This window comes from Spermophilus citellus (assembly GCF_964194105.1).
Source record: "Spermophilus citellus genome assembly, chromosome: 2".
Lineage (NCBI taxonomy): Eukaryota > Metazoa > Chordata > Mammalia > Rodentia > Sciuridae > Spermophilus > Spermophilus citellus.
In genome coordinates this window covers 152,454,942-152,470,746 of record NC_138183.1, presented here as the reverse complement: position 1 = coordinate 152,470,746, position 15,805 = coordinate 152,454,942, and the positions used below count along the sequence as shown (strand labels likewise).

At 46.0% G+C, this 15,805-nt stretch overlaps 1 protein-coding gene across 3 annotated transcripts in view; it reads left to right on the top strand.

Moving 5' to 3' along the window:
* Positions 1–15,805, top strand: part of CEP164 (centrosomal protein 164) — a 65,400-nt gene that overhangs the window by 29,963 nt on the left and 19,632 nt on the right. For all 3 annotated transcript variants that reach the window (XM_081270907.1, XM_081270906.1, XM_081270905.1), the window contains 5 exons: positions 7,037–7,420; positions 8,397–8,477; positions 10,520–10,603; positions 14,171–14,256; positions 15,149–15,316. In XM_081270907.1, the coding sequence (XP_081127033.1) occupies positions 7,037–7,420; positions 8,397–8,477; positions 10,520–10,603; positions 14,171–14,256; positions 15,149–15,316 (803 nt within the window). The remainder of the gene's footprint in view (positions 1–7,036; positions 7,421–8,396; positions 8,478–10,519; positions 10,604–14,170; positions 14,257–15,148; positions 15,317–15,805) is intronic.

Genomic DNA, 15,805 nt, shown 5'->3' with positions numbered 1-15,805 from the left:
TAGGGCTGAAAAATACAGAGTGTGGATGGGAAGAGCACCCTCCCAAATTCTAATCCTTCTCTCTGCAGTCTGTCCCCTGCTGCCACGGGAATGTTCTTTATAAAGAACAACAAATAGCAAAACTCCACTATGTTGTTGTAATACCTAAAAACCTCAGTGTAGATTTGTACTGGGAATATAATATTCCACACTATGTCTTCTTTGTCTAGTGTCTGATTTATTAATTTTTAAATAATTAGTATTTAAATACTCTCAAAGTATTTTTACAACCAATGAATTATGAAGTCCACGAGTTAGACTTGCCCAAACATTTAAATATGGGCTACAGACTCAGCTCACTCAGTTATAATTTTCACAAGTCTTGTATATTAGATTCTTTTAAATATCTTTTTTTTTTTTTTTTTTAGCAAAAGGAAAAAAGAAGGTTTATTGTTTTGCTAGCAAAGAAGAAACACAGGAGGCCCCTGTCCTGAAGGCTGTGATTCTCTTAAATATCTTAAATCCCTTAAAATCAAACAAGCCACACTCTATTAGAGTGATCACAAAACCAATCAGTAAAACTATAGTCCTTCTAACAAAGATTTAAATTTCTTTCTCTGTTATCCCTTATTGTTTCTAAGTCTTCCCCTGACTTTGAGAGCCAGTGTACTGTCTCAAGCCAATGGAGGTTTCAGATGCTGGTGCAGGCCCCGATTTGGTGTCTAAGATCCAAGATGTGGGTGGACCTTTCAAGGTGACCCAATTCTACCTGTTGGCAGGACCCTTTTCCTCATTAGGTTTTGTCTTTTATCTCAGAAATTGCCCAGCTTTTTGATTCTGTATTATTGGATAGGTTTTGATTGTGACTTTAATGAACTCTTTCTGTCAAATATGGTACCTCTGAGTGTCTTGTCTGATTCCTCAGCCTGATACACGTCTACTTTGAAATTGTTCTTTCCATCTGCTTGTTTCCTTGACATGGCAACTATGTATTCTTCTTGTTCACCATTAAGACCTGTGCTGATTAATGGAATCTGAGGAGATGCTCAGTTTTTTGTGCAGGAGAATGACTGTGGATAGCAATAGGGGTTTTAAGAAGAATGTGCTTTTGGAGAAAAAGGATAGTTTCCTAGAGACTGAGCAAGTTGATGGTGGAGAGTCTATCCTATTCCTATGTGTTCAGCACCTGGCCCACTGCCTGGAACATAGAAAGCACTTGGGTATATTTTGTTCAACATTTGAGAGAATGAATACATGAATGAATGAATGAGCCACACTAGTCCAGGGCTGGGACAGATATTTTTTTCTTTTCTTGACTTTCCCAGGTTCTGAGTGGAAGAGATCATTGGTCCTTGCTATCAACTAGTAGAATGAAGATCTCAATGTGGACTGATCATGATTCATTTTGACTTGGACTACTTAACTTTTACTTCATAATAGATTACAAATGTCAGTCAAAAAAAGACATTTTCTTCTTGGACATATCCTGGATTTCTTAGAGCTTGCCTTCTGTTGAATATGTGCCTTTTGGGGGGAATGGGGAATTTTAAACATTTTTAATAACCTCTTTAATATAAATAGACACTGCAGTATAATAGGGGAAATGTGTGGAGTGGGCAGTGTTCCACATTCCTCCCATCCTTGCCTCTAACATGGCAACAGATTCAGGCCTTTTTGCCACATGGTGTGTGGGATTCCTATGTTCTAACCTCAGGCAGGAATTAGGGCTTTTTCTGTTGGGAAAATTAGCCATGAGGATAAATGGGGTTTTGGGACAGGCAGAGCTGTTTCTTCCTGGGCCTTGCCCTTTGTCCTTTGAAAATAACTCTTGTCTCAGTTACAGTTCTTGGCTCTTTGAAGCTGTCCACCTTTCCCTGCTCCTGGGCATCTCAGGCAGCCCTGGATGGAACTTTCCTTTCTGTCTTAGTTCCCTATCTCACTGAGCAGTCACTTTGCTCATGATTCCATGAGAGGGCAGTAGGATGGCAAGAATGCAGCTTTCTCTCTGTCTCCTTCTCCCTGTTCTTCTGCTTTCCAACTTAAGCCTATTTCTAGTCTATTACAGTCTCAAAAGGGAAAGGTTTGTGGAACCGGCACTGAGAACAGGTATGAGCAAGAGCAGGGAGGCAGAAGGGTGGGTGAGCAGGCAGTATGTGGCCATGTGGCGCTGATGAAAAGCCCATCAGCGGATCAAAGGAGCGGGAGGGAGCCTGGGCTTAGAAATAACAGGATGATGTCAGTGTGATTGGAAAGTGCTAACTATATCAGGGTGCTTTGCAAAGAATTCAATTGAGTGGGCATGAGACCTGGAAAATAAACTGGACTGATGGTTGGCTTGGCAGGGGTCTCCCCAGAACTGGGCCAATGCATGCATGTGGTGTGGAGCACCCCCCCTGCCTTATGATCTTGTGCTGAATTTGTGCTCTGGGCAGGAAGAAGGGGACTGCAGCATTGGAGATCTCATGGCTTTGAGGGGGGTGTTAAATATTCATGGAATGGTTCTTATAGCACCCCCCTCCTCTACATCCCATTCTTCATGCAGATGTCAAGATCTTGAAATGTGCTTTAAGATACTCAAGGAACTGGTGCTGTGGCAGGAGGAGACAAAGGAGTATGAGCACAGATGGGCTCAGGGCAAAGCTGTGTACTCTCAGAGCCCAGGGGAGGAAACTGCCCAGATGCCTAGAGTTGGAGGGTTCAGGCTTTGGCCCTGGTGTCATGCCAAGGAGTAGGAATTTGGTGAAAGGAAACATGGAGTCAGATGTGATACTCAACTCTCGTTCATCCATTTTTAGATAATCTGCAACTAATATTTAATGTGTTGTTTTCCCCAACCTCGAGGTGCACCTCTGTCTTGTTATAGTTAGTCCACAAGGGTGCAGAGAATACAAGATCATTTATTTTAATATTTTAAAATTTAATCTTTAGATAGGCACACTAAGATCAGCCCCATCAAGTGAAAAAATCTTCTTTTTTTTTTTCAGGGGTGGTGGTGCTCAGGATTAAACCCAGGGCCTCTTGCTTGCTAAGTACATACTGTACCACTGAGCAGTACCCCAAGCTGAACATCTTCTTTTGAACAACTTAAGTTTGAGAGGTGGCTAGATTGGGTAAAATATTCTTATATAGTCTGGCTGTATTCTCTAATAAAGATAAGGATGGGAATCTCTACCTGTACCTGATATCTGTATCTGATATCCCCTGATTGATTGATTGATTGATTTGGTGCTGACAATTGAACTCAAGGCCTTGTGTGTGCCTGGCAAGTGCTCTGTTACTGAGCTATGTCCCCAACTACCAGTTGAAAGGTTACTTATTTTTTCATCATTTTGACAGTTTATTAATAGTTAACATTTGTTAAGTGATTTTGCTTTTTATAAGCATTATAACAAATATAGTCTAATCCCTATATGACCTTGACAAATAAATGTAACATCTCTATTTGGCAGAGTCAGAAGAGAAGCCTAACTCCTTCATCTGTATAACATATTCATTCATAAAAACAAAAAATTTAAATCAATAGCCTTTCCTAAGCATTCATCGTATACCAGAAGCTAGGTACTGAGGAAAATAGGGAGCTAATCTGGTGAAGGAAACAGAAGGAAATCAGCAATTATGATAGCTATTATGGCAGAAGATAGAGAAAACTCATGTCAGCTTCCCTAGGGAACAAGGAAGGCTTCCTGGAAGAGTTGATGACTGTGAGAACCAGTGTGAATTTGTCACATTGGGAGGGGTAAGAAAGAGAGGGTGGAGGAGAAGACAGAGTGAGTGGTAGGGAGGGAGAGAGGGAGAGAAAGAGAGAGAGAATTGTTGTATTAAAAATCTGCAGGGCAGGGCTGGGAATGTAAGGCCCTAGGTCTGATCCTCAGGAGAAAAAAAATGCCCAGCAAAATAGAGACATAGTAAGATGTGTATCCATAGTCAGGATAGCTGTGTGGCTGGAGATGAACCACGAGAAGCAGGTGGGAAGGGCTGTGGGCCAAGGAAGGAGGTATGAACTCCATCTTGGAGGTCAGAGACTGCTTCTGGTATCTGACACCTCCTCTAACTCCTAATCCAAGGTCTATTGCTAGGCAATCCTCTTGGGGCTAGGTTTCACTCCCAACTTTGAGCAGGAGAACCTTCCTTAATTCTGGACTGAGCCTGACTAGGGTGGATTGGCCCCACTTACTGAGCAAGTGGCTGACTAGACACTCCTTGTCCATCCTAAGGCACTTTCTCCTTAGAGTCTGTGGAGCCCCACAGGCCAGTTATGGAGCTCCTCTGAGTGCTGACTGCTGCTGGGGATATGTAGATAAGGCCTGGCCTTAGCCTGACGCTGCTCAGCTCAGAAACCATGGCAGATTTATTCCTTGTAAATTGGGGAGCTGGGAAGGGCGGTTTTGGGTGGTGCCTGCTTTCTCAACTTCACCCTCTGCTTTTCTTCTGGGGACAGGCTTGAGGCTTGTGACAGTGTCACCCTGGTGTCCAGCTTTTCTTTGCTTTGGGAAGTATAGGCTCGTAACTAGGTCCACCTTAGATATTTTGCTTTTCTCAGTGTGAACTCAGCTCCTTGAGGGCAGGCAGGTCTATGTCTTAGTCATATTTGGTTTCTCAAGACAGTGTTTGGCACATAGAGGGTGCTCAGTGAATGATCATGTGGATCTCTTCATATAAAATTAGTTAACATATAGGAGATACTGACAATATGGCAGGCACGGTTCTAAGTTCTTTAATGCACTTCATAAGTGCTAACTAATTTAATCTTTCTGGCAACCCTAGGAGAAAGGTACTTGTGTACTGCATCCTTGTGTTTTAGAGGAAACTGAAGCACAGTTTGCCTAAGAAGAACCACATCTGCAAGCTTGGAGCCATAATTTGAGCCTAGGCAATCTTTCTTGAAAGTTGTACTGTGAACTGCTCTATTTTTCTGCTTTCATTCATCATCCTTGGAGAACATGCTTAGCTAGTCAGTAGGCTGCCAGACCTGATGCAGTGGTCATATTTTTGAGCTTATCAGATATTTTACGAGACCACCAATAAAACTTGTACCTTTTGACTATCTACTTGAGTGAATTAGCTTTCTAGCACTGTAGCAAAATACCGGAAATAATTAATTTATAAAAGAAAAGTTTTTTTGGCTCACAGTTTTGGAGGGTTCAGTCCATGATCAGTTGGGTCTATTGTTTTGGGCCTGTGGTGAGGCAGCACATCATGGTGAGAGAGCATGTTGAAGCAAAACTGCTTATATCAAGAGCCAGACAATAAAAAGAGGAAGGGATCAGAGTATACTCCCCAAAGCCTACAGACTTCCCACTATGCCCCACCACCTAAAGGTTCTACCACATTCCAGTCGTTTACCCTGGACACCAAGCCTCCACCAATGGGCCTTTGCAGGGACATTTCAGGTCCCAAATAGAAACTGTGGACTTTGCTCCTTTTATTTCACATGATTGTTTATTATTGTCTTAAATGAATCTTGGCTTCTAAGTCTGCAGTCGTAAGATTTGGCTAACCGGGGTGGAGAGAGACAGATTTATTACTGGAAAACATCCAGATCCAAGCACTGGTTGTCATGCTTTTTGTTTGAATCTTCAGGATAAGGAAGTCTTAAAACTCCCTGCTCAGGAGTTGTTTAGCCAGGCAGCCCAAGTGTTAGCCCAGATGTATTCTGGGAGGAAAGCTTCTCAGCATGAGCCCAGGAAGGTCATTGGCTGTATTTCCAAGGTAGGGTTTTTTTTTTTTTTTTTTTTTGTTTGTTTGTTTGTTTCTATTTTGGTCAAACCTAAAGAATTTAAGTTGTAGCAGCCATAGGTTTTCACTAGTCTTTAAAGTGAGGTTTGTGGTGAGAAAACAGGGTATGGCTGCTGTTGAGGTGTGCTGTTCTCCTTTCCAGAGACTCTGCCAAGGGGAGCTTAATAGATTGCCAGCTTCCAGATGCAGCCTCTTCCACCCACCCTGATTCATGCTAACCTGTACTTCCCCAAGCTGATGGGTTGTAACATGAGTCTGAGTGCAGGGACCTTTCTATCTAATGTGGGACTTCTCAATGGCAGCCTGCATGGGAACTCTCCTCTGGGCTGGCTGACTTTCTCAGAACCATGCTGTGCTTCCTTCCCTGTCTGCGTCATGTTCTGAAAGCCTTCCCCTTCTTCTTTATCTTTCATAAACATTTCCCCTAATAAATCTCTTGTACATCTAATCCCATTTTGGCATCTGCTCCTGTGGGGACCAAATTTGACAACCCTGGATGGAGGATGCCGTCTGCAGGTTGCCGATGATCAGCTTTTATAGGGGAGGCTTTGGAGAGGGCAGGCCTCCTTCATTTATATATATATATATATATATATATATATATATTTTTTTTTTTTTTTTTTTTTTTTTTTTTTTCCCCTGTTGCCTGTGAAAAATGAAGAATAGAAATTCTGGACTTTGTTCCCTTTTTCTCACATGATTGTCCATTATTATCTTAAATGAATCTTGGCTTCTAAGTCTGCAGTCTTAAGATTTGGCTAACGGGGGTGGAGTGAGAACATGATAGATGATGATAGACTTGTATAGTCCACATAAGTTATTTCCAGGCTCATCAGTAGATGGGGCCCAGTTGAGTGTGTCCAAATCACCATAGAAATTCTGATTCAGTAGACTGGGTATGGTGCCAGGAATCTATGTTTTAAAAAGTTGTTTAGGCCAGGCATAGTGGTGCATGCCTGTAATCCCAGCAGCTTGAGAGGTAGAGGCAGGAGGATCACAAGTTCAAAGCCAGCTTCAGCAACTTAGCAAGGCCCTAAGCAACTCAGTGAAACCCTGTCTCTAGATAAAATACAAAATAGGGCTGGGGATGTGGCTCAGTGGTCGAGTGCCCCTGAGTTCAATCCCCAGTACCACCTCTGCCCCCATGCCCTCCCCCCTAAAACAAAACCCAAGTTGTTTAGGTGTTGGATGGCCACTGGGATCAGAACTCAAGCTCTGGCTTGTGAAAGTCAGGAATACCATCTCCATCTTGTAGCACATCTCTCAACTCCTTTTCTATATTTCTTATGTCTTTCTTTTTGACATGGTCTGTGCTCTCTAGGAGTCTCCAAGAACAAGTCATCCAGAGGAGAAGAAGGATGTTTCTCTTGATTCAGATGCTGCTGGCCCCCCTACTCCCGGCAAACTCTTCAGCCAAGGTGGAGATAGCAGTCTGAGCAGTTCTGGTGGCAAAGAGCCACAGGAAAGAGGGGCGAGTCCTTGGTTTCCAGAAAAAGAAGAGAATAAGAAGAGTGATCCTGGGGCTTCCACAAATCTGATGACACCTGGGGTGGACCATGGAGGTGATCAGCCTGCCAAGTCCTCTGAAAAGGAGCCACTGGAGGACCCAGTTGATGCAGGAGAGGATTCCAGGAAGGAAGAGGCAACAAATGAGCCAAAGAAAGAGACTTCTGTCCCAAAAGAAAACAGATCAGATGCCAGTGAAGTAAGTCCCGTAGGCAGTTGCTGACTGCAGTCCTCGCTGTTCTCTTTAGCTCTGTGCAGTTTCCTATCCCCACATCTTTATTTCTGAGTCAGGAGCTTCATTTGCAGGCCCTGCTCTGGGCTGTCAACATCAGCCAGAACCCTTAATTGTGACAAATATGCCCAGACCCAGCAGGCAGTAAAATCCTGAATGAAACTGCAAACTTGGTGGCATTGGAAATTCAGAGCAGAAATGTGCTTTTCCATTGGCACCCTCTTGGTATATTCATGTTCTTCTTTTCTCCTGTTTACTCTTTCCCTTCCCTGCCTCCCGCTTCTAGTCTTGGTTTGCTGCAATCAGAGTTCCTTTGTGGGGTGGGGAGTGTGTGTGTGTGTGTGTGTGTGTGTGTGTGTGTGTGTGTGTGTATGTAGGGAAGGCAAAGGTTCCATCGGTGGAAGTGTTCTGCCCCAGCATATATATATTGGATTATAAGAAGACCTTTCTCATTGGCTCTTTCTGAACCAATCCAAAACATAGAAGTGATTGGTTTTGCAAACTAGGCCAGTGGCTAAAAGTAGGTTCAAGTGGGGCAAGCTTTTGGCGTTTTAGGTTTTCCAATCCTTCCTCCTGGTAGTTGATAAAGGAATCCATTTAAAGAGCTTTTGTCTACTTCCTTGAAAAGATACTCCAATCCTGTTTTATAGGATAGCATCAAATTTCTGTACTGCCAACTTTCTGTTTCCACTATACTTGACTCTGTTTCTACATGTGAATCCTTGATCCAGTGCAGGGCATGCTTGTCCATGCCCATCTGGATTGCAAGGAGGCTGATGTGTGGGTCTGGAGAGAATGGCAGGGTCCCTCAGGTTTCAAGAAGAGGTGGATGTTGGTTTGGGCTGAGTCCATTGTTGGCACTATGGCCTGACCAGAATTCCCTGGATAGTGACCCTGACTCTCAGTGCTTCTGGGGGGTTTTTCTATGGGTCTGTCTCCTCAGGAGTCCAAGATTAGTGAGCATGTGAAAGAACCAAACCTCTCTGATTCCGTGGCTTCTGACCCCAAGTCCTTCTTTGGCCTGGTGAGTTTGTGATGAGGGGTAGTAGTGTGGTGGGTAAGAGTATGGATTTTCATGTCCACAGGGGTAAGTAATTTGCCCAGCACCGCATGCTAATATGTGGGGGAAGTTGGGACTTGTTAGCTCCCGTTTCTCAATCTGTAACTAAGATTATTCTACCTACAATATAGGTTTCCTGTGAGAAGAAAGTAAGGTAGAGAATGTAAATCATGTTTACATAACATTAAATAAGTGTTAGCTATTATTATTCTTACTGTGTGTGACTTGCCTACAAGATTGTGTGAGTTGCCTCCAGGCTCTAATAGGTATGTTATAGGAATCCAGAAGGTTAGACTGGTGTATTGTGTTTCTGGGCTCATGGAGCTATGGCAAAGACCAGTCCTGGCTCTGGCCAGGAGGGCTCCTGTGGTTTCATTTTTGAAGTTAGGGCTTTGTCCTGGAATGCCAGAATCCATGGTTCCTTTGTCCTAGACCATCCACTCAGCCCGCCGTGTCTCTGTTCTGTGTGCCAGATTGAATCTAATGGGAGCAGTGGGGGTGCTTTTTGGCCACACACTACCTCTACACACCACCTCCATCTGTTTGGAGGAGGCAGATCAAAGGGAGGGGATTAGTGGGAAAGAGTCAGGGATGGACAGTGATGATACGGGGCGGGGGGCGGGGGCGTGCAGAGGAATTAGGAGGCTGTGTACTTTAGCCCTGCACTTAGCTGTGGGCTTAAGAGGCAGATGGCAGCTGCATTATGTGGCATAGAATTCAAACTGAAAGGAAAATATCACCAAAAAAGATGAACCCCACAAGCCAGGAAGTGAAACAAAAAGTCACTGTTGTTGGCAAAAACTGTCCATGAAGAATAGCCATGTCACCAAACTCATGAACCAAGGGGTCTGTCCCTTCCAAAGCAGGCACTGTGTTGGCAACATGTGCCCATCAGCATTTTTCTTTATGGCAGTGGAGGGAGGAAGCATAGACAGCAGGACCAGACCATGTCTGGGCATCCCGCCATTTATCAGGGCTGATGACAGAACTGTCCCCATTAGCATGCTGTTGGGTAGCAATCCTTCACTTAGCCCAGCAGGGATCATAGGCTCAGGGGTTCGGGTAAGGCCCTGTGGCAGCCAAAGGGCAGTGAGGAGCTGGCCCTGGTGTGGGTACCTGCTGTCTGTCCCAAAGAGAAGCCTATGGAGAAGGCACCACTAATTAATCCCCATTGTCTAGAGGGGTGCCTGTTTGGGAAGGGGGAAGACATGAATTGGAAGGAGTTTATCAAGCCTCATTTATAAGCTAGTCACAGGTTTCTGGCATTTGTGGTGCCCTCATTGAACACTGGAGAGGGAGAGACAGCTGGCAAGTGACAGACATGCTTTGAAGCATGTATCATGGAAAGACCTTGGGTTTTGGAGTTAGTCCCCAGGATCATCTGACCCCAGCCTTCTTGCTTATCAATCATGTGACCTTGGGCAAATTAAGTATGCTTCCCAACCTGCCTTTGCATCTGTGAAATGAGGACAGAGTTTTGGTCTCATAGGGTTTGTTTTTTTGTCCATAATTTTAGGAAAAAATTTAAGCTGGGCATGGTGGCACATGCCTGTAATCCCAGTGGCTCGGGAGGCTGAGGCAGGAGGATTGCGAGTTCATAGTCTCCGCAACTTGGCAAGGCCCTAAGCAACTCAGAAAGACCCTGTCATTAAATAAAATATTTTAAAAAGGGCTGGGGATGTGGCTCAGTGGTTAAATGCCACTAGGTTCAATCTCCCAAACAAATTTAAAAAAAATATATATGGAAGAATTAAAGAATTTACAGTGAATACCCACATACATCTGCAGTGAACATTTTACTATATGCGCTTTATCATATATCTTTCTGTCTAGTCACATTTTTATTTTAAAGATTAAATTAGATGTCAAAATTTTAGCACAGTGCCTGGCACATAGCAGCCTTTTCTGAAAGGTTGGCATTAGGTTAGAATTGGGGTAGAGGAGGGGCCCCAATAAGTGCTGACTGGCAGAGGCAGAGTTGACATGATCACCTCCACTGTCTGTAGGACTTTGGTTTTCGCAGCCGGATCTCAGAGCGCCTGCTGGGTATTGATGTAATTTCCCCAGTTCTGGATGGAGCCTGTTGGGAGGTAAGTCTCTGTGGATGGGTCTAGTTCTCTCTGGTGATCACTTTTTGAAATAACTCAAGAGCTGTCTCCTTCCCATCCTAGCATATGTCTCTGGAGGGTCTTTCCCTTTCCTTAAGGCATGGCCCTAACTGTGCCTTTGATGGGACTTATGACCATTCTTGCTCTGTAGTTGCTAGGAATTAAAGCATACCCTCTTCCCCCATGTATTACTCATTTATCTGTTCATTCAGTAACTGAGGGTTGACCACCTGCTCATGTGCAAAGCCCTGTGGAGATTGTGGATTTCAAAGCATTTCCTATCCTGGCCCATCCATACCTCTAGCCCACGCACCACCCACCAGCTGGGTCTGCCACTTGTCCTTCCTGAAGCATACCCTCCACCTCCACTGTGGCTTTGCTGGCCCTTCTGTGTCCGCTTTTGCCCCAGCAAGCTCTTTCTTTGTCTTGGAGGCCCATCTCTGAGGCCACCTTCTCCAATTGGGATGGATTATTTCCTCTTTGCTTTCTTTAGAGCCTCTTGTTTTGTGGTTGTTTATGTCTTCCCTGCCAGAGGTATTCTCTGTGCTGGGCCATAATACCTGTCCTAAGTAGGGTACAAAGATGAGTGAAACCCAGATCTGTCCTTAAGCAGCTTAAGTCAAGATGAGTTTTATTTATTTATTTATTTTCCTCCTTGGTGGGTTGTCTAGAAGAGGGATTCTGGCAGATGGTCTCTGCAAGTTTCAGGGAGCATTTGGTTTGAGTGAGATGGAGATTTGTTGGGTGAAACAAACAAGATGTTTAATAGGAATCTGGCCTGGGAGCCCTTAGTGAAATATGTTGGAGACCGATTAGTTTTTAGGCTAATTGCATTTGAGCCCTTTGTATTCTGACTGATGCCTTCCTGGGCTACTGCCTAGCCACCTCCCTGCTAGGCTTTGTTACCCCATTTATAGTTCTAGAGGGATGTGAAGGCACAAATAGAGGCAGGTGGGATTAGTCAGGAAGGGTTTGGAGCAGGGGAATTGTGGGGCCTTTTTGGCAGTAGGTGAGCAGGAGAGCTACCAAGTCAGTAGGGTGTGCTAGGTTCTATGGTTCTGGCTTCAAAACCTGGCCAATATCAGAATTCTTTGAGAGCTTTAAAAAAGTTAATTTTTGTGAGTCCTAACCTAAGACCTAATGAAGATGGCAGCCCTTTTGGGGTCATGCTACTGATATAAAGCAGCAGTCAGATTTGGCTTGAATTTGGTTCTCAGGGGACACTCGGTGGAGTGCAGCCAGCCCTGGCAGAGGAAGTCCGAATTTATACCTCATGACCAGCCTGGTAGGGTGTGGGCAATGATGGGCACTGAACTTGGCTGACCAACTAGAGCCTTTAGTAGGGCTCAGTCTCTAGTTCTCCCCCATCTTCAGGACATGGAGGGGTCAAAGAAGGAGGTGGAGCTGAAGAAAGGAGCAGCAGCCCCTTTGTGGGACAGACAGAAAACCTTGGAGCTGAGTTAAGGATGGGGACACGGTATCTCAAGCAGTCCCCTTTCTGAAGAAAGTTGGCATGGCTGGTTACCTCATTGGGTTCCTTCGCTTCTTTCTCTGTGGCAAAATGTTTAGGGAGCAAGTAAAACTCTACTCAAAAGTTTCCTTGCCTAGGTTTCCCCCTGAGGTATCCCTATTTCTCTGGCAGTTTAACTAGTTCAGTTTCTTGCAGAAATGTAGAAGATGGAACAAGCAGGGGCTGGCCGTAAAGACTCGCTTGACAGCTAGCCCTGCAGTCTGCCTGCCTTTTCCCTTTTTTTTTTTTTAAAGAGAGAGTGAGAGAGGAGAGAGAGAGAGAATTTTTAATATTTATTTTTTAGTTCTCGGCGGACACAACATCTTTGTTGGTATGTGGTGCTGAAGATCGAACCCGGGCCGCGCGCATGCCAGGCGAGCGCGCTACCGCTTGAGCCACATCCCCAGCCCCTGCCTTTTCCCTTCTGACACTAGACTTATAGCCCCAGAGTCCTTTCTGAGGCAGGGTTCAACCCTCCAAATTTTATTATGATCACCTCACTCTGTTACTTGTCCTGTATATTTTAGTGTGTTAAATGGGGTTGGCTTTCGTGATTTTGGTTTTCTTGAAAAAGTGAGAGAGGGAAGTTTTCCATGAGCATGGTGTGGTTTGCAGGGGAACACATGTATTTTGAACACTGGAAGGAAAAGAGGTGGGGTGGGGAGGCTGCCTGCTCCTGTCGTTGTCTGCAGGCTCTGCCCAGGCTGATGCAATGAGGAGTGGCAGCCCTGGCAGGGAGCCCTTCTGCTCCAGGCACTGAGAGGTATTCACAGGCTGCATTGCTGTTTTTAATGTAATTTGGGGGAGCTGGGTTGTAGTTCAAGTTCTTTTCTTTCTCGCTTATCCAGATGGTAGAATCAGCCACAGCTGCTGGGGCTCAGGCTGCCAGTAGAGAGGTGTTGGGGGTACTGGGCACAGGGCTGGGGACCCCACTGGGGAAGACGGAGTGAGCTGTCTCCTGCCCCACTTCTCCTGTTGACCCCTGTGTCCCAGAACAGACGGGGCTCCTGTTGGGGTGACAGAAGGACTGTAAATCCTAGAATGGGGACTGGCACTGGCAAAGCCTTTTCTTTTCTTTTTTTTTTGCGTTTGGCTGGGGGAGAGGTGTGTGGGAAGAGGAGCTAGCATTTATGGCATGCCTTCTTTGGGCCAGGAGTTGGGCATTATGTACATGATCTCATTTAATCCTCACCAGAAGCCCTGGGAGCTGTGGTTTACTATCCCATTTTACAATGGAAGAAGTGGGCTCCCCAGGCAGGAAACGAGGAAGGGCTAGAACAAAGGATAGACCCAGGCTGACTACACCACTGTCCACCTGTGGGAAATATTTTAAATTGTCAGGAATAGTGTCTGTCTGTCTGTCTGTCTCTAACTAGCTTGCTAAATTTGTCCAGACACCCAAACTTTAAAATAAATTTTAGGGGTTATTTCTGAATGGTTGATATAATCCCTGACTGGAAAAGGAGCATCTTTATCTCCTGACCCATGTCCTTGGGCAAGCTGGAAGGGAACTGTGGAAGGAATGTTAATGCCTCCTTTCTTCTAGTATGATGATGATGCCCTTTTGGTCTGGGGTAAATCTGCTCTTATTCTACCGAGATCCCTGTTCTCCAGGAGTCTTCCTTTCTAATGAGCTTGCTTGCTGCCCTTAATTTTGCCCACTTAATTTCAGCATCCTTGTGTATCACTGGTGCTGCTACCTTGGGCTTTGGTGGTTATGGGCTGTTTGTGGATACCTCTGTTGGTGGTGTAGGCTTCCAGCCATAGGAGGCAGGGTTTTCTTTCTTGTGTGGTCTTTTTCTACCCTTGGCTTCTGCCTCTGCCATACTGGGCTTGTCTGCTTCCTCTTCCAGCTATAAGTCTAGGACTTAGCCAAAGCCCAGGAAGCTTTACTGGACAGTAGACAGGCCTTCTGCTTCCAATCCTCCAGAGAGCCACCTCTCAGTGCTTTCTGTTATGTGTGGGAGTTAGCAGGAGGGGGAGACCCCTGCAATGCATACCCCACTAATAACACACTTTCCACTGCTTCTTTACTACAGGCCCAGAGGTTAGGAAGAGACGACTCAGATACCAGCCAGTGCAGCCAAGATGAACAGCAGAGCAAACAATCCAAAGGCTCCGAGAGGTATAGTATATGGGGGGCTGCTCTCAGGGACCTGAGGCATGGCATGACTTCAGGATGGTGTGGACTTTGGCAGAATCCTGGCTGGTGTGCCCTGCCTGAAGGCAGATGTGCACTGGCTAGATGGCCAGGCAAGGTGTGTGTGTGAATGAACCTGTGATGCGGCCTCATGTAGATCTGTGAAGTGCTACTCTGCACAGAGCACTGTGGTGGAGCCAGGCTCTTTGCTCCACACTGGATTGGGCTGATTATGATGTGTGCCTGGTCTTGGGCTAGGGTTGAAGCAGCCTGTTGGAGGTCTGGGGGAGTCATGTTACAGGGTTAGTACTACAGCTCACATCTCTGAGCCAGAGCCCTGCCACATCAGAGATATCTGCAGCTGGCTCTGTGTGTGTGGATACACCTAGTGTGTATCTTACTGGGGCTCTCAGCCTCTTAGGCTGCTACTCTGAAGGGGATGGGGTGTGGTCATCCTCTTCTGGGACCTTGGCAAGCTCTCAGCATTCTTACATAGTGCCACAGTTTCATTCATTTTCTGTAATCTGACCACTGGAACCTATAGATTCAGAGCCTGGTGTCTCTTTTTCTCCCCATTTTCCACTCTGTTCTTCCTGGGCCCAGTGATGGTAAACTCTGGGAATGACACATATGTGAGTGTGTCCAGCTGTCAAAAATGCAGCCCAGGGCACTGGGAAGCCCTATGTAGTTTAGGTGAAAGGATAGCTCAGGAGAGGGTTTCTCCTTGCTGCACATCCAGCTGCTTGGCCCTGTAGCTCTCTGTGAATATGGGGAGAGGGGCTGGGATCTAGCACAAGGGACCCCCACTGCACTCCCAAATTCTCTTCCTGCTCTCCAAGTGGAGGGGCCTGACTGCTGCTTTGGCTGGCCTCACCAGGTTATCTCCTCCACTTCTGCATGGGGAGCAGCTTCAGAGTCCCCTTTACAACCCGGCCACTGAAGGAGGGCCTCCACAGATTCCCAAGGGACAATCTGAGTGGGAGGAAGTGGAGGAGCCTAGAGAGGACTCTGGAGCCAGCCCCACACCACTGGTGTCCGTCCTGAGGTAAGGATGAGAAAGAAGCACCCTGGGTGGTGGTGATCACTTTGTGTGTGTGCTGGGGCTGAGAGAGATGGGGCAGGGTGAGCCTGGGGTGGCTTTGTAGCAGCAGCAGCAGCAGCAGCAGCAGCAGCAGCACCTGGGGAATGGGGAATCTGCTACTTCCTAGTTCTTTTCTGTAACACATTGGAGTGTCCAGGCTGATTAGGAGAGCTTAAGAACTCTAGAATAAGGAGGTGCCGCTTCTGTTTACTTGCCTCCCTGCCAAGGACTGAGGCAGAGACTCTGCTGTTGCCCTGGCTGCTCCATTCTTGCCAGGGTAGCCCTGTCTCCTAGTCCCCTCCCCAACAGCACCTCTGCCCCTGCCAGGAGTCAGCCTAACTCTAGCCACCCAACTGGAGCTCTATTGTGTGCTAGGCCCAGGGAGAGGGGATGCAGGTCTCAGCCTGATCCTGAGCCTGGTGTACATTTGCTAGTGCTAGTGCCTCTGTCCTC